Source organism: Marmota monax, unplaced genomic scaffold (assembly GCF_021218885.2).
Source record: "Marmota monax isolate L192 unplaced genomic scaffold, Marmota_monax_Labrador192_F-V1.1 WCK01_AAM20220418_F8-fsc00298, whole genome shotgun sequence".
In the NCBI taxonomy this organism is placed as follows: domain Eukaryota; kingdom Metazoa; phylum Chordata; class Mammalia; order Rodentia; family Sciuridae; genus Marmota; species Marmota monax.
Genome location: NW_026694888.1, coordinates 640,871 through 658,934, shown reverse-complemented (window position 1 = coordinate 658,934; position 18,064 = coordinate 640,871). Strand labels below are relative to the sequence as shown.

Sequence of the window (18,064 nt, the reverse complement as noted above, 5' to 3'; positions counted from 1 at the left end):
TTGGCTCTGGCCCTCTGAGTCAGTCTGAATCCAGGGAACAGGGAACTTCTCTAAAGAACTTTGCAACTCTGGGCCACATAACCTCCAGATCAGGGAGATTAATGAGACCTCTGGAGAATGAAAAGCCAATCCGTGCATTTGCTGTGAAGAGGAGGGTCATTAGAGACAAGAGACATCCTTGATGCTTCCAAGGGAAGCCACATGGTCAAGCAAGACCTGGACCCATCCTAGCACAAATGGCACTAGCAGAACTGAGAAGCTGCTCTCAAGTCCCCCCAGCCACCCCTATGGGAACTCGGCTGACTCTTAACAATAGATAGAAACAAAGTCAATTTTGACCAGCTTGATCTTAAACACCTACCAAACAGTTAAGCCAAAACTAGTCATTCCTGGCAGTAATGAAGGACGAGAACAGCTAGAAAAGAGGAGACAGCAACCAGGCCAACAGGCTCCATGGGGAATGTTCAGTCAAGTATGGCCTTGGCTCCTCCCCCTCACAGGACCCCTATTAGTTAGTCATCTTTGTGTTTCTCCTAATAGGACCATGTCTATTAAACTGCCTACAGAAGTTCCTGCACGATCAGATACACAAATTCACCAACCAGTCAGTCAATCAACCACTTCTTTAAGACTACCAGCCCTGGTGCCCAAGACGGAGACCTACGACTCCTGACCAACTCCTCCAGCTCCAGAGACTCTGCCCCCACCTAAAACCCTCTCTAACCCTTTTCCAGATTTTACAACCCCTCTTTCACTTCCTAGGAATGAGAACTACTCTCCAGCAGGTCCACTCTGCTTGTTCTGCCTGCTCTACAGCATCCCCACAAGGAAGCGTCAAACCCAAACTCCCCACACCTCAGATGAGGAGCCACAGGCCAGGCGAAGACTGGCAGATCGACTCCACCCACGTGCCTAGGCACAGAGCTTCACTGCCTACTTACTCTGGTTGATAGTTTTTCAGGTTGGACAGATGCCTTCCCTATCTCCAGGAAAACTGCTGACACCGTCGCCTCCATCCTCATTGAGGGGATCATTCCCAGGTTCAGACTTCCCGCCTCCACCCAGTCAGACAACGGTCCAGCCCTCACTTCTCAGGGAACACGCAGACCGGTGCCTTCCTGCGCCATTCATTGCCTCATCCCCAGCACAACCAGGAACTGAATCGGTGAAGTGGCCTCCTCCTGGCCGGTCCCAGCTGCACCTGAGCCAGTTCCTGCCCAGCCTGTGCTCCGGCTCCGCCATCCTGTGGAGCAGAACCCGGGGGGACTCTGTGACCTCTCTGGCCTTACCTGGAGTCAGGGACCAGCCACAGCCAAGAAGCCATCAAACACAGGTGCCTCACGTAGGGTGACACCCACACACAGAGCCCTGTGTGTGACGGAGCAACACACCAATACCCAAGCTGCTCCCAGGTGTCACAAAGTCCACATGTACACCCCACAGCGCCTGCTTTCCCGGGACCCTGTCATCAGCGCACAGCTGTGTCCCAGCTCCTGGCCTCTGTAAGCCCCTGGAGGACATGGATTCTCCTGGGCTTGCAGAGAGGCCAGGAGCTGGCTCTGGGTGGGGGGACTGGGGATGTGCCCCTGGGTTCAATCCCCCATACCAAAATCATTCAGTCTGTCCGTCAGTCTAGGGGTGCAGCTCAGTGGTAGAGCACCCCAGGTTCAAGCAAACCTGACAGCCACGATCCTGGAGAGCCTTTAACCTGCCTCCGTGGGCCCCACTGGGTGGAGGTCGGGTAGGACGGAAACCAGGCGACAGAATCAAGAGGCCTGATGTAGTGAGCACATGCAGACCCTCACTCAGAAACAGAACCAGGGGTTGGTCCAGCTCACGGGAAGTGACTGGGAGACACACTTAACCAGCCAGGTCCCGTGGAAGCCTCCAGGGGGAAGGAACACCCCGGAAAGAGCCCCACAGGCCGGCCTTGTGTGCGAGTCTGGCGGGCGCTGAGCACAGGCCAGGTAAGCCCCAAACCGAGCTGCCCAGGGTCCAGGGGAGGGCCCGGGGCCAGGGAGCTCCAGCTAGCCGCAGTCAGAGTGGCGCTGCTACAAGGAAGCCCTACGGAGCCCAGGAGACTTAGGAGAGAGAGTTGCAAAGGGAAGAAGGCCGCAATCGCAGGGCAGGGCAAAGCCCCAGGTGCCACAGGGCGTGGCCCGAAACCAGCACCTACCTTTACCAGGAGGAGACCACCAGCCGTCCCGCACACCCCTACCCTGCCCCTTCTGCCCACTGCCCCATCTCCACAGCCCCGCTGTCCCTGCCCGCCTCCCGCTCCGTCCCCTGTCCAGCAGTCCCCTCCAGTCCCCTGCCCACTCCGTCCCTGCCCGCCTCCCGCTCCCCACCTGCCGTACCGCCCCTCCCACCTGCCGCCGCCCGGCCGGCTGTCACCTCTGTCCCCAGCCCCAAAGTCCCCTCCCGTCCCCTGTCCACTCCGTCCCTGCCCTCTCCCGCCCTCGGCCTCACGTGCGGTCCTGCTGCGCTGCGCTCACGATGCTGACCACCGCCAGGTGCGTGATGACCGCCAGGATGGGGAACCCGACGCCGACGTCCTGGGCATGCGGCCGCACGAACTCGCGCGCATCCAGGCGGGTCTCCACCGGCGCCAGCGGCAGGCCACCGCCAAGACATCAGGGAAGCCCAGCTGCCGCGCTGCGGTCACCGCGCTGCGGTCACCACGCTGCGCCCCTGGCGACACGGCCCCTTGAATCCTTGGCCAGCCCCCACGGGAGGCCCCGGGAACACCCCTGCCTGCCCATGGCGCTCCAGTTTCCCGCACCTGCGCTCGGCCAGCTGTCAGCTTGGCACGGGGTGGTGCGTCCTGATCGCGGCCTCCCTCCCCTGCCCACCTGGTACCATGTAGCCGGGCCACGTCCCCAAGGGAGCCCCATGAGCTCCAGGCCTGGCAGCCCTGCCCTGTGCTGCGACCTGCCCGCCTCTGCCATGCTGCTGAGGCCAGGGACAGCGACCCCCTGGCAGAGGGACACCACGGCTGGCAGCAGCGGCCAGCAGCAGGTCTCGGACTCGCACCGCGACTCGCACCGCACCGTGTGCAAGTCCGCGCGGCTACTGCCCATTTTCAGATACAGCCTCTGCGGCTGGCTGGCCTTCCTCCTCCTGGAGCCCAGGGGGCTTCCGCCAGCCTTGGGGTGGAGGTGGGAGGGGGTGCAGGATGATTCCGTCCTACCCGACCTCCACCCAGTGGGGCCCACGGAGGCAGGTTAAAGCTCTCCAGGATCGTGGCTGTCAGGTTTGCTTGAACCTGGGGTGCTCTACCACTGAGCTGCACCCCTAGACTGACGGACAGACTGAATGATTTTGGTATGGGGGATTGAACCCAGGGGCACATCCCCAGTCCCCCCACCCCTTTTCTGAGACAGAGTCTGACTAAGTTACTTTGGGCCTGGCTAAATTGCTGAGGCTGGCTTTGAACTCATGATCCTCCTGCCTCAGGCTCCTCCTTGGGATTACACCACCGCACCCACATTTTTTTTATAGTATATATATTTTTAGTTGTAGATGGGCACAATACCATTGTTTGTTTTTTTAAAATGTGGTGCTGAGGATCAAACCCAGTGCCTCACATGTGCAAGGCAAGCACTGTACCACTGAGCCACAGCCCATGCCCACATTCAGGGGCACTCCACCACTGAGCCGCATCCCCAGCCCTATTTTGTATTTTATTTAGAGACAGGATCTCGCTGGGTTGCTTAGTGTCTTGCTGTTGCTGAGGCTGGCTTTGAACTTTTGGTCCTCCTGCCTCAGCCTCCTGAGCTGCTGGGATGACAGGTGGGCACCACTGCATCTGGCCCAGGCACATTTTCTTTATTCATTTTTTGTGGTGCTGGGGATGGAACCCAGGGCCTTGTGCATGCAGGGCAAATGCTCTACCAACTGAGCCGTATCCCCAGTGTGCACATTTTTAACACACACTCTTAACTACTTATTTTCAGGAGACTGGGTGGATTCAGTTGTTTCCTCTTGCTGTGCATGACGAGGCCTCCTGGGCTGTGTGCACTAATCACACCTTCTTATCACCGTGGCAAAAGTTCAGCTTTTCTGTAAGCCACAAGCACACAGTGAACGTTCTCAGCCATCTGTCGGTCAGGCCGTTGGTGCTGACCGGTCAGTGGCTGCACTTGTTCCCCGTACCTTCCCTCTGGTTCGGCGCCTTGCTAAGTCACATCTTCAGGAGCCAGGTGCTGTGGCGCACCCCTGTGACCGCAGTTCCTCTGGAGGCCGAGGTGAGAGGAACCTGGCACGCCCGAGGCCCTGGCTTCTCTCCAGTGCTACCAAGAAGACGTGCTTTCGGGGAGGGTATGTGGCGGGAAGATTCTTAGTTCTTATGTACGTGGACATAGTTTTGTATTCTTGCCTTTCAAGTTTCTAGTTCAAAGCTGCTTTTCCTCAGGTCTTGGGGAATATTATTCTTTTGTCACCTGAGTTTTCTTAGATACAGCGTAGATTCCCTCTCCATCTTCCACAGTTTGTTTCAGTAACAGGTGTCTGTTAAGGAGGGTTTGTTTCCCAAAGAGATTCAGAAGGTGCTGTTGATCCGACTGAGGCTTCCTCACCTCTCCTGTGCCTCCTGGGTCCTCTTCCCATGAGAACCCTTTCTGGCAGGCTGGGCCACGCGCAGTGACCTCCCGTGTATTTCCAGTTCCTGTTCCTGTTGCTGTGCATGACATTTTGCCATTTAAAACTCCACTCATTAAGGGGTTTGTTTTCAAGGATACATTTTAATTTTGAAGATTTCTGTAATCTTAGTGCTCAGGAGGTTGAGGCAGGAGGATTATAAGTTTGAGGCCAGCCTCAGCAACTTAGTGAGACCCTAAACAATTTATCAAGACCCTGTCTCAAAATGAAAAAAATAAATAAATAAATAAAAAGAGGGATGTAACTCCGTGGTGGAGCACCTGCCTGGCATGCTTGGGGCCATGGTACCTGCAAAAAAATAAAAATGTTTTTTTTTTTTCCCTTTTTCTTGGTAATGCTCTATGTGGAGTGCACATGAGCACTCATGTCACCGCAGGGACGGCCACGTCTTCATCACCTGGCCCGTCCAGGAGGATGTCCGCGAGGAGCCAGGTCCTCTGCAGCCTGGAGGCTGAGGCAGCTTTTCCTGGGCAGCTGGGGGTGTGTGCTCAGCTGCGCAGGCTCCACCTGAGCAAGTGGACTGAAGTCCTGTTGAGGCCGGGGCCTTGCGTCCCCTGGTGTGAGCAGGCTGATGCCAGACAGAGGCACGGACTTGGTGGGTGGCCAGGTGACTGGCACGCCATGTGTAGTCCAGCGTGGGGCAGGACGCACAGTGGCTCTGCTTTTGGGACCCCCCCACTTCAGGCACCCTGAAGAGCCAGCGGGATGGGCAGGGGCAGGGGGGTGAGAAGTCCACTGCAGAGGCACCTGCTGCCTGGTCCTGCGCACAGAGAGGCCCCTGTCTCCTGCAGGCACACCATGATGGACACTATTCGCGGACCTCCTGGAACCTTCTGGCCATCCTCCTGGCCTTTGTCACGTGTTGGAGGTAGCCAAGGGGCCTGCCAGCAGCACCGTCACCCCACCAGCCCCTGTCCCTGCCACGCTCTGCCTAGTCCGGGCCTGTGCGTGGACGGTGTGGCCAGGAGACTCCACTCCATCCTCGTGGTCCTCCAGAGCTCCCTGCACCTCCACCCTCCTGCTGGCCTCTGTCCCCTGGGAGCTTGCGGGCCATGCACCCCTGGGTGGGCTCCATGGTGGTGGACCATGCCTGGGGAGCAGGTGCTGGAGCCCAGGCCTCCTGCGCCCTGCAGGCTGCTCTGGGCATTTGCTCTGCCAAGGGCTTGGGTTGGACCTTCTCCTCCCAGCACGTGGTGTCCTGCGTTGGCCACGTCTGGAACATCCCAGAGCCGGTGGAGCTCAAGGCGAAACAAGAACACTACTTGGCTGAGCAGGCACTGGCAGAGTGTGGGGTGAGCGCTTCCACGCAGCCTGTCCATCCCACAGCGTGTCCATCCACAGCCTGCCCCTTCGCCCGAGGGGGGACCCTGGCGGCCTCTCCCTGATGGGCCTGGGTGTGGTGAGCAGGACACCGCGCCTGCCCTGGGCTCTAACCACGCCGGGGAGACAACTCGCTTCCTGTCCCCCAGGTCATGGACCCCGCTGGACACCCCTCAGGGTCCCTGAGGCCAGCCGCCTGCAGCTGCAGGGGTGGCCTTCGTGGTGCCCCTCTGCTGCCCCTCACAAGCCCCATGAGCCAGAACACTGGAAGAAGTGCGTCCTGTGGTGCTCAGCGGTCTCCGCAGACCTTTCCCGCTCATCCATGGGGTGGCTTCCCTGGGCAGTTCTGACCTCGCGCTGCTTGCCCTCTGCCAACTCGGCCAGCTGCTGTGATGCCCGCATTTCCTAACTCTGTCCACTTGCCATTGAGGTCTCTTCCTCTGCCATGACAGATGGTGCTGAATAAACACCCGTGGACACGTGCCCATCTTGGCTGACTCCGGGAGGGCACTGAGTGGGACTGGGGTGTCCGGGGACCTGGCCATGCGTCCCCCTGGGAAATGCTTCTTCACACACAAGGTCCTCAGCCACGTGTCATTCAGCCATGGCCACCCTTGGCCTCAGACCAGGGCCCTGTGCTGGGCAGTGAGCTGCCAGTTGTCGACCCGCTTCTTCACCTCCGCCAGGGGTGCTGGGGGTGCGGGTGCCAGGGGGCGTGGAGAACCCAGCCAGCACCAGGCTCCCGCTGACCTGCTTCTGTGCTTCAGCGCTGAGGGTGGAATCTAGGGGCACTCCATCGCTAGGCCACACCCCCACCCTTTTTATTTGAGACCGGGTCTCACTAGGTCACTGAGGCTGGCCTTTAACTCAACACCCGCCTGCCTCAGCCTCCTGAGTTACTGGGACCACAGGTGTGGCCCTGCGGCCAGCTGGGTGCTTCTTTTTGTCATGGCCATCTGAAGCTCAAATCTCACGGCAGACTTAGAGGAACGCCAGGAGCTTGCCGTCCCCGACGGGGCTCTCCCACCCACCATGGGGGCTGCGGGGCCAGGGATGTGGTGGCCCCTCATTTACGGCAGCCTCCTGGCGTGTGGATGTCTCGGTGGCCATTCACTGGGCTGCCTCGCTGGTCACACACAGTGTGGGCCCAGCTGCAGGGACCGAGCTCAGGAGTGGGACCACTGGGTCCCTAGGTCCTTGTCACAGGTGGGGGCCTGTCCTCTTGGCAGCAGGGGTGCCACTGGCTCCTCACAGACTCACCCACCATGTGGGGGCTGGAGTGACCTCCCTGCTCAACCCCCACCCTCTCCTCCTCGCAACCCTCACGCTGGGCACCCTGGTGCCGGGTGCTGGGGGCCCTGCTGGGAGTGCCGGTGCAGAGAAGGCAGGCAGCACCCTGAGCTAGTGGACGCAGCTGGGTGGGGTGCGGGCAGCGCTGGCTCCGCCACTGTGGCTCTGAGAGGTGGGGACAGTGCTGGATTCGCTGGGAGGACCACAGAAGACTGGGACCACCCAGCATGTTGCCACCCACCACAGTAAGGAGAACACGCAATGCATCTGATTCTGGCTTTTATTTTAGAATCTATAAAATTCCAGTGTCACCCATATTCACGAGCCTTTACAGGTGTTTGCATATAATTTCCAACTGGCAAAAGTTAAGGCCGAGGGATGAACGCAGCTACAGAGACGGGACAGGAAGACATTCAGCCGCAGGAAGGGCCTCCCGTGGCATGGGTACAGTCATCTCAGTCTTTATGACAACCAAGGGAGAGGGGTGCGGGACCCTGAGCAGCTCGAGGACCTGCGTCGACGGGACTCAGCAACATGGAGATGCCGGGCTCGCCCTGTGAGGACTGGGCTGTCTCCTGGGAGGGGAGGGCTGGGCCCTGCAGGAGGGCGTTGCAGGAAAGAAGCAAGAGCACAGGGCAGGCCAGAGGTGGTGTGGGGGGCCGGGAAGCCCAGGGCTCCACAGGAAAGCGCCCCAGCCCTCCCTGCATGGCCTCCCCGCCCCTGGGAAGGCAGAGTCCCTGCCTCCTTCCCCATGGTCATCCCAAGCCACCGAGGGCCACTGGCCTCTGGAGCCGCAGAGGCCTTCCCTGTCTGGGCTTGGCCTGCCTGTCAAGGGCACGCGAGGCGGCTTGAGCTCCGGGAGCCACAGGCAGACCTGGGAGCAGCAGCTCTGGGCAGTCCCAGAGCTTGGGGTTAAAGATGGCCAAGCCCGAGTGCCTGGAGTGAGCGGGCCCAGCACCTCCAGAGAAGGCCTGGAGGGGCACAGGGTGGCTGGGCCGGACGCTGCTGCCCGGGACCACCTTCCCTCCTGAGGGCCCTTCCGCCTGGCCAGCTGAGGCCCCTGTCACGCCCAGGCCCTCCTCGGCCAGCGGCCCTCAGCACCCAGTCCTGCGGTCCTCCTGCTGTACTCTTTGGCCCAGCGACTGCGAAACCTGCCCCAGGACTGGGAACCTGGGCCCTGGGGGCAGTTCCACGGCAGGAACAGCGCCCCCTGGAGGGCACGCAGCTCCTGGCCCCAGCTCCGCAGCCGGGCTCCTGCTCAAGACCCTTCACACCAGCTGAGGTAGAAAGAAGGCTGCTGAGACGAGGGGCCCGGGAGTGCAGTGTCAAGCTCCCATCTCCACTGGATGTGAGCCACAGCCCACTAGGCCACGGCGACAGCCACAGGACCAGGGGCCCACACTCACACGGCTTCACCTCGAGGCTCACCCACAGACCCCGGGGCCCAGGAGGCGCCAGGAGCCCTGGTACTGTCGCACCTGAAGCAGGCTCACGGGTGCGGCGTAGGGCCCGGGCTGCCCTCGGCCCCCCGCTGTCTAAGCCAGGCACTCCTCCCACCTGCTCCCCGTGCTGAGCAGACCCTTCAGCCAGAGGCCAGCTGCAGTCCACCAAAAGGGGGGTCCGGGTGACAGGCAGTGGGCAGGGGAGGTGGGAAAGGAAGAGGGCAAACGTTTGGCTTTTATAAAGTCAAGGAAATTTATTTCCTGAGGTCATGACACAGGAAGTCGACTCCGAGCCGCTGCTGTGGAGCTCTGGTGAAGGTCAGTGCTGACCGCATGCTGGGTGACCAGGAAGCTGGAGTCTTACCACAAATGCGCAATGACCTCTGCTTAGTGTTCAACATGGTGGCACCTGTCCTGGGGCACCACCCAGGGGCAGCCCCTGAGCCCGCTGGGTGACGACCAGGCCTGGGGAGGTGGTGACAGGGCCGGCCGTCAGGCTTCACTGCGAGACCTCGGGAGGGGGGAGCGTCAGCAATTGGGGCCCAGCCGCTGGGTCAGACCGAGACAAACCGTGTGGCGGGTTTGCTCAGCAGCTGGAGAGGGTGCTGCTTTTTGATCATTATCGTTTGGGGCCCCAAGGGAGGGTCTTGGGGGCCACCTGAGCCCCAAAGCTGGGAAACTCCTCAGAGCTGCTCATATCAGGAGCCTGTGGAGAGGAGAAGCAGCCTTAGCCTGGGGCCCAACGGCACCCACATGGCCTCCAGGGCCTGCCAGCTGGCCTGCGGCCCATCGCCCCTGCCCCCCGCCCCAGGGCCGAGGAGCAGAGGGACAGAGGCCGCTGACCTTCTCACTGCTGCCGGCAGTCCAGGGCGCGTCCCGCACCACAAAGCCTTTGGAGGGGGCCTTGGACTCCTCGTGCACGGGGGGCTTAAGGTAGCCCTGCAGAGCCTCACTGTCCACCACGTCGGCCAGCTGTGGGACAGGGAGGGGCATCTTATCAGGCATCAGCCCAGGCCAGCAGCATCTGAGGACCACTGCCGCCGAGCTGCCCTGGCTGCCTCCCCAGGTCCCGACTCACGTATTCCTCCTCCAGGTTGAGGATGTGATCGATGGCCTCCTCCACGTTCTCCGGGAGCCCTGTCACAGTGACACAGTTGGGGTCTGGGGCTCCAGTCTGTGGGAAGCGGATGTCCACCTGGAAGGAGCACATGTTAGCCCAGGGGCCGAGGGAGGCCTATTTCCAGGAGTGTCCTCTGAACTGGTGAAGGTGCAGACCCCTGCTCGTGGTGCTCTTCCCTCCCCTGTATGGGGGGCTCAGGGGCACAGGGTCCCCGAGACACCATGTTGGAGAAACACACCACTTGGCTTGCCAGCCTGCAGGTGCCCTGCCCTGTGGGGCGCAGGAGTCGGGGGCCACGGGCATCCAAGGAGGATGTGCACTTTCTTATTCCCGGGCTTCTGGCCACTCCGGGGACTCACCTTGAATTCATCCATGATTTTTCGGATGGCTTTGCCTCGGGCGCCAATGATGCGGGCGTGGACACGGTGGTCCAGCGGGACGTCTTCAGAGACCATCTGCTCAAGCTCGCCCACGATCTTCAGGATGGCGTTGCGGGCGGCTTCTGTGTTCTTCTCGTACCCTGTGATGGTGATTTGGTCCTGGGGCTGAAACAGGAGAAGGCGGTCAGACAAGGGGGCGTCCTGCTGGGCTCCCGAGGCAGCGGCTGGAGGGCCGAGGCGTCTACAGTGCCCTGAAAAATAAGCATCAGCTCTAGAAGGAAGGAGGCTGAGGGCCGGTGCTGCGGCGAGACGGCAGGCTCCCCACGTCCACTCAGCACTGTGCCCACCAGAGACAACCAACACAGGACCAGAAAGGACACTGCCGATAAAGACGGGCCAGCAGGAGTGTGGGCTCCAGAGCAGGGGGCAGACGGGAAGCAGAGGAGGAGCTGCAGTGCTGATCCTCAGGACAGGGAAGAACCGGTCCCAGTGAGGGACAGACCCAGCGGAGAACCACAGACTCTGGAGGGGACACCAGGACAGACAGAACCAGCGAGCAGGGGCAAGGGAGGCAGGCTCTGCCCTTGACGGGCGCAGCCCAGCTTGGCCACGCCCAGCAGTGGACAGCCGTGCCTGCTCCACCCGGCACAGCTTGTGGGTGTTGGCCAGAGCGGCTGAGCTCCAAGTCCAACCTGGAAACTGGTAGATAGGGGAAAATGGTGGCAGCCAACCCATGGGCACCAGGGCAGTCAGAGCCAGGAGCCAGGAATGCCAGGGCCAGTGGAATAAGAAGTGGGGCAGGCCAGGGGGCCCTGCTGGACAGGCTGAGGTGGGCAGGGCCTGGTGAGCTGCTGCTGGTGCTCTGTGGGCAGGTCCTGCTGGGCCCCAGGACGTGCTAGAAGAACTAGCCCACACCAGCAAGCAGAGATCTCGCAGGGCAGCCGGGGCCACCCAGGGAGGCCCAGCCTGAGGGCAGGATGGCCAACATCTGGGCAGGACCAAGCTGGAAATGGACCTGAGGGTGAGGCAGGAAAGTCCAGTGCCAGAGGTGGGAGCGGGGTCTGCCTTCCGATTCGTCTTGAGCGAGCAGTAAGGAGGCCATATGGCTACAGAGGAGCTGGACCTTGGTGGTTTTAGGTCCACCTGCTCCCAGGGCCCTAGGAGCTGGTGGACAAGCATGATAGCCTAAGAAGGACCTGCTGGGGCTCCTGCCTGCCGAGACTGAACAAGTGGGCACAGGGGAAACGCCCAAGGTCCCCGGGGACACCCGTGTTGAGGGGCAGAGATGTGGTCACACCTCAAGCCCAAATCAGATTCTCAGACCTGCTCTATAAACTCACCCCTGACCCCAGCTGGGCGCCTGGCTGATGCGTGTCTGGCTACTGCTTCCAGGTCAACACCAAGGTCAGGGAAGCCCACTGAGTCCCAGCACCATGCTCACGCTCACCTGGCTGCCATCGTCCTTGTCCGGAAACTGGATGTTCACGTCGTGCTCCAGCCGGATCTGGGTGATCACTGCCCCCTTTCTTCCGATGATTTTGGGATGGTATTTGGGGTCTACAGTGACGCTCAGCTTGAAACTCCGTAGAGCCTAGAAAGAGTGAGGCAGAGGCAGTTCAGCCACACGCACCTTGCTACAGTGGCCTCTGACCAGTGCTCCAGGCGTGACCCCCACCAACAGCTGAGAGCGAGCACAGAGACGCTGGCCGCTCTGAGAAAGCCGAGGTGCCTGGGGTTGGCACCCTTGCTCAGTACTCTCCCGGGCCGGCCTGCCGGGCTCTGAGGGCTGATGTGAAGAGACGCACGCACTGGACTTTTAAGGAGAAGCCGAGGAAGAGGCAACCGCAACATCTAGGGCAGAGGGCCCGGGAGCTTGGGCTGGCCTGAGCACACTCCCCGGGTGAGCAGGCGACAGACCTGCTCCATGCCGGTCGCAGCAGCAACCGTCCCTGTGGTGGGCCCTGTTCCCACAGTGGCAGCTGCTCCAGGCCCCTGACCACCCTCTCCCATGCAGGTGGCGCTCAGAGGAGTCTTGCCCCACTGCACAGCAGGGAGTCCTGGGCTGGCTGGCTACATTTCTTACAGGGCCTGAGGCACCCCAATGTTTCTCCTGGAATTATAAATCAATGCAACTGTCCAACTCTTGTCGTCGTGAAGGGGAAGACTGCCTGGCCCTTGGCTCCTCCCACAGGGCTCTGGTCCAGGTCCCTTGGGGGTGCGTCCTGCCCGGCCCCACTCACCCGGTCCTCCTGCTCAGCCTGCAGCTCCTTCACGCGCTCTAGCAGCCCGGCCTTGGCTCGGTCCAGATTAGCAGCGAGGCCGGTGATGGCGATGACGTCAGACTGCCGCTCAGGAGCTGGGACGTGAATGTTCACCTGTACAGTTGGGAGCAGGGATGATGTCTGGGGCCAGGCAGCAGGTGTCACCTGGCCCCAGGTCACAAGCCCAGGCTGGGGGTCCAGAGGGAGGGCAGGAGGGAGGTTAGAGCAGAAGAAGGTGATGCCAAGGGTCCCCAAGGGATGGCGGCACTTTGGAGCTGTGGGCACATCCCCTGCACGTCCCCAGGGAGCTGTGGTGCGCAGCCCACCTCCATGACAGCCTGGAAGGAACTCTACCTCAAACTCGTCCATCATCTTGCGGATCCCGCTTCCCTTCTGCCCGATGATGTAACGGTGAAGGTCAAAGGGCACCTCCACCTCGATGGTGACAGGAACCAGAGCCTGTGGGAAGGGCAAGGTTGGGCCGAGAGCAGAGGGCCTGAGCTCAGGGCCCTGTCCCTCCTGCCCTGTGCCCTGATAAGCTAACCAGACCTTGACCCATGGAAAGCAGGAACAGCACAGGGCTCAGCCTTGGCAGTGCCCTCCTGAAGAGCAGGCCTGAGGCCCCCAGGGAGGGGCATGCAGCCTCGAAGCCCGGCTCCTACACATCCGAGGTCCCTGTGGGACCCTCCTGACGGCTGGTCGCCTGCCCGGCCCCACTTGGGTCTGACAGCTACTGCCCTGCGCCCATCACCTCTGCAGGTGAGCGCTACAGCTGGAGTCTCTGTCCTTCTGAGGCAGATACACCGTGGTGTCACAGTGTTCACACCAGGACCAGCGTGGGTGGCACTCAATAAATATTCAGCGCCACAACCACTCACGGTCATAACGAGCCTGAGATGGCTGCTCCTTCCGTGATGCGGGGGCCCTGTGCTTACACCTCAGGGCCACAGTGAAGAAACCTACTGCCCGTGGTCATCAGGGCAGCTGCCCAGCCCCTGGGGAGGCCACGCACCTCCAGTGCCTCCTTGGCTGCCTCACACCTCTCTTTTCGGCCAGAGATGACGATGATGTCGCACCTCCGTGGAGAGCCAGGCTCAGCCTCTCTGCCCTCCCCGGCCTCCTCACCGTTCTCCTGGACAGCTGGCTCTGTGCTGGGGACTGGGGAGAGGAGAGGTGTCACCTCTGCTTGTCACTGCTATTTGTCAAGCGCCTGCTATGTGAGCGTGGGAAAGGGAGGGAAGGTCCATTCATCTTCCAAGCCCAGGTCTGGGCAGGGAGGGCAGACGGCAGGTCTCACAGGGGCCGTGAGGCTGGTGGCACAGGAGACCTGGGCTCTGCATGTCCCCTCCTCACCTAAGCCTGGGCTGAGAGACACCACAGGAGTGGACGAGGCTCGCAGCGTGTGAGAGTATGAGCAGCCCTGCGTGTGCAGCTGAGCACAGGCCACACAGCTGGTCCAGTAAGCTGCCTCTGAACAGGCAGGGGGAGGCCAGGAGCACGGGGCCTGACCACAGAACACAGACCAGGTGGGACCAGGTGTGCAAGCCACAGCCCAGACACCACCTGTCCCCTCACACCCGTGAGCGCCACAGCCACCTAAGGGACACCTGCTGTGGAAATGCTTCCGTGGATGCAGGGGTGGGCAAGGACGCAGGCTGTGACGTGGACGGGTCTGTGCAGCTGGCCGTCCAGGTGTGACTGTGGACACACAGGCAGCAGGGTTCAGCTGGCTTCCTCCACAAAGCAGCCCGAGGTAGGGGGGATTGCAATGGCTGCATGTGACAGGCTCTATGGGAGTCACGCTAGTGACACTGAGTGAACGCAGCTGGCTGCAAGGTCCTGAGGCCAAACGGGGCCCACGAGGACGAGTCCACAAGAGGGTGCACATCCTTGCACAGGCGCCTGCGGCACTCCTCCCACTGTCAGGTCCCCAAGCACAACCAGGTGACAGATGGGACACAGCCTACTGTGCTGTGCAGCAGGGGAAGAGGCTGCCCACACACATTTGAACCCAGACAACGTCCCAGGGCTGACCCTGCAAACCGCAGCTGCCCACGGCTGCCCATAAGTCCTGTCCCCCACGAGCGCTGGCTGACCAGGGCCACCTTCCAGATCAGGGCTCCACGGCTGGGGTCCAAGCACCACCAGCACTGAGCAAAGGGCAGGGCAGAGGCGCCAGGGAAGTGCACGCCAGCCTGTGTGGCCACCATGGGCGGCAGCTGTCGCACTGCAGGACCCACCTGGGTTCTCCTCTCTGTCTGGGAACTTGATCTGGACATTGTAATCCCGAGTGATCTGCTGGATCCTGGAGCCTTTGGGGCCCATGACAGATCGATGGAACCTTTGGGGGATGGCGCACTCCACCGTCACCTGGGCTTCCTGAGGTGGACACACACACACACACACACGGAGACAGAAGAGCTGGGGTCGGTCCTTGAGCTCCGCTCAGCATGCCCTGCCACCTACACCCGCTCTTCCGAGGTGACCCCATGGCAGGGCAGCAGGGCCCATCCTCCCTCTAAATGGGTCCTGCAGCTTGAGTACACCACAGCTGATGCCCCACAGACATGGTCCCTGGGGCACTGCCTCCAGGGTGCACAGGGACAGCTCAAGAGGCGGCTTTAAAAAAGCCTGTGCTCCGGGTGGCTGCTCCAGGGACTCGCCCTGGTGCCCTCTTCCCCTGAGAGGCCGCCCTCACGTGGCCCTTGACAATTACACAGCAGGCGTGCTGGGTGGCAGGCGGACCTTCCTGCATGCCCGGCTGCACCTGCACCTCCCATCTGCTTCCCAGTGGCAGGCAGGGAAGTGGGGGGCGGGCGGAGCGCCAGCCCACAGCCTCTGGGGCCTTACCAAGTCCTCGATGATCTCCTGAATGCGCTTCTTGGCTGCCTCCACACAGTCCTTGGCACCTTTGAGGGTGACCTTGTCGCTCTGTGTGCCGGAGCGCGGGAAGCTGACCATCACCCCACCATACTCCTCTGCGATCTCCCGCAGGACCTGGCCTCTTCGGATGACGAAGTGGCGGTGGTGCTTGGGGTCCACCAGCATGGAATCCTCGACCACGTTGTCCTTGATGCAGAGAGGGAGGAAGGGGAGGTGAAGCCCCACCCAGTGGCACCAAGCCCCACACCCAGGCCCGTGCCCTACCAGGTTCTGGATCAGCGCCTCCAGCTCCCGCTGTGCCTCCCGGACAGCGTCCTCCTTTCCTATGATAGTGATCAGGTCTTGGTCCTTGTCCTCCGCGGCTGGGAAGATGATGCGGGCACCCGTGCTGTCACGCACCTTGCGGATTTTGCCGCCCCCCTTGCCAATGAGGAACTTGTGGTACTCTGGCTTGGCTCGGATGTCCACGGTGAAGCTCTTTGTTTGCTGCAGAAACCAACCCCCAGTGTGTGAGCCCCCACTGCCACACTGGCCACGGTGCTGGTGAGCAGGAGCATCTCCCCTCAACGGGCACACACACTCAGATGGATGGCACTCGTGGTCTTCTGCAGAGCCACTGGAAGATGGCAGCCAGGTGCAGACTGGGACCCTGGTCTTCTCACTTACCAGCAAGGACTGATCTGGACCTGCTGGGTGTGGTACTGTGCAGTGGGAGGTGCTGGCCCCACGCAGGCCCTGGGGTTGGGCGCCTGGGCACAGCAGATGCGCATGTCAGGAGAGTCCACCACAGAACCCTGCTTCCCCATCGCCCGAGGTCCAGGGCCACCTCCCTGCACTCAGGGCTGCTGCGTGGCCTATGCCCAGCAGCCATGCCCAGCTCCACTCAGCCACTATCACCAAGAGCACAGTGAGCGAAGGGCCAGAGACCGTACACAGCAGAACAAGGCCCCATCTGACACCAAGAAACCAGGCTGGGAGGGAGGGGAGTGCCGGGCAGTAGAAGTGGCCAAGTTATTGTCACTCTGGATGCGTGTCCGAACACATAGCAACGATCCCATGAGAACGCACAGCTACAGCGTACCAATTAAAAACAAAACATGAATCCCAGCAGCTCGGACGGCTGAGGCAGGAGGATCTCAAGTTCAAAGCCAGCCTCAAGCAAAAGCAAGGCACTAAGCAACTCAGTGAGACCCTGTCTCTATAGAAAACACAAAACAGGGCTGGGGATGTGGCTCAATGATCAAATGCCCTGGAGTTCAACCCCCAGAACCCCTCTCCCCAAAACAACAACAACAACAACAAGACACCATGGGGGAAAACTGTTAGAAGAATTTCTTATTCCTTCCTAAAATTCTGGTAAAGGTTAAAACAAACCAAAAACCAGGGCCCAGCAAAAACAGTTACTGTGCCCTTCTCAGACCCCAGTGTCTTCAGCAGACTCATGGAGGAGAAGTGGGATGCACGGCCCTGTGATCAGGACCCAGGGGCCCTCTGGGCCAGAGGCTGGGCCACAGCAGCAAGAACGCAGCAGGGGAGATTGGCCGTCATCCACATGCTGTAAGCAGCTGCCACCCTTCAGACAAAGGCCATGCCCAAGAGCCAGGCCACCCAGAGGCAGACCCAGCCCAGCAGCAAGGCAGGATGGCCTCGAAAGCAAGCGTGGACTTCCACAAGCAGACAAACAGGACCCCACCCCGTCCAGTGCAGCAGAGCCACAGACGCAGCCCCTTTAAGACTCTTCACGAAATGCACGCACACACACACACATTTTTATTTTATCTTTTTGCAGTTGTGGGACTTGAACCCAGTGCACTCACCACTGAGCCACACCCCCAGCACTTTTCACTTTGGGACAAGGAACCACCGAGTTGCTCAGGCTGGCCTGGAGCCTGCTGTCCTGCTGGGTGCCGGGATTACAGCGTGGCCACTGCACCAGGCTCAGCCCTCAGCAAGGGCTGGCTGTGGAGCTGCTTCCCGACGGGCCATGGAGAAAGGGTGTTGGGCTCCCCAGGGAGGGGGCGCGTGGGCTCACCTTCTCCTCCGCCAGGTGCAGGAGCTGCTTCCTGGCCTTCTCCACGTCAGAGGAGGGGCCCCTGATGACGACCGTGTCGCTCCCGGAGCCCTCCACAGGGAAGTGGATGTGCACGCCCCCGCACTCCTCCATGATGGCGCGGATCAGGCGGCCCTTGGTGCCGATGAGCGAGTTGTGCAGCTTGGCAGGGATGGAGACCTCCACCTCGGCGATATTGGCCTGCAGCGGGCAGACAGCAGGCCTCACCGCAGTGTGGAGGGAGGACGGGGCCGGCCTGGGGGACAGCAGGCCTCACCGCAGTGTGGAGGGAGGACGGGGCCGGCCTGGGAGAGGCTGCACAAGGACAGGCCCACACCCGAGCACTGGCAGTGCAGCAGCAGGACACACTCAGCGCCATGTGACATGAACTGCATCCCACGTGCCGAGGGGTGAGGAACAAGCATGGAGCAACAGAGTTGGAGCGACCCCTGCCTGCCTACCATCTCCACCAGGAAGCAAACATGGGAGCTGCATGACCGTCCCCACTTGCTATGGCCCAGTGAGGGCAGCAGAGAGAACCCGAGGCCCTGTGGCCACCCACACACTGACCCCGAGGACACCAGAGCAGGGAAAGGTCCTGGGAGAAACAGGCAACGGCCCACAGCTCAGGACCGAGCCACCTCTGCCCTTGGCTTCCT

The 18,064-nt window shown here is 61.2% G+C and overlaps 1 protein-coding gene across 4 annotated transcripts in view; it reads right to left on the bottom strand.

The window, feature by feature from the left end:
* Positions 1–7,535: 7,535 nt before the first annotated feature.
* The window catches only part of Hdlbp (high density lipoprotein binding protein), a 55,085-nt gene continuing 44,556 nt past the window's right edge, over positions 7,536–18,064 (bottom strand). For all 4 annotated transcript variants that reach the window (XM_046426770.2, XM_046426771.2, XM_046426769.2 and 1 more), the window contains exons 17-28: positions 17,388–17,606; positions 15,620–15,841; positions 15,323–15,541; positions 14,713–14,851; positions 13,485–13,630; positions 12,827–12,931; positions 12,452–12,586; positions 11,659–11,802; positions 10,191–10,376; positions 9,790–9,906; positions 9,555–9,683; positions 7,536–9,417 (exon numbers count right to left, since the gene is read on the bottom strand). In XM_046426770.2, the coding sequence (XP_046282726.1) occupies positions 9,331–9,417; positions 9,555–9,683; positions 9,790–9,906; positions 10,191–10,376; positions 11,659–11,802; positions 12,452–12,586; positions 12,827–12,931; positions 13,485–13,630; positions 14,713–14,851; positions 15,323–15,541; positions 15,620–15,841; positions 17,388–17,606 (1,848 nt within the window). In that variant the 3' untranslated portion in view covers positions 7,536–9,330. The remainder of the gene's footprint in view (positions 9,418–9,554; positions 9,684–9,789; positions 9,907–10,190; positions 10,377–11,658; positions 11,803–12,451; positions 12,587–12,826; positions 12,932–13,484; positions 13,631–14,712; positions 14,852–15,322; positions 15,542–15,619; positions 15,842–17,387; positions 17,607–18,064) is intronic.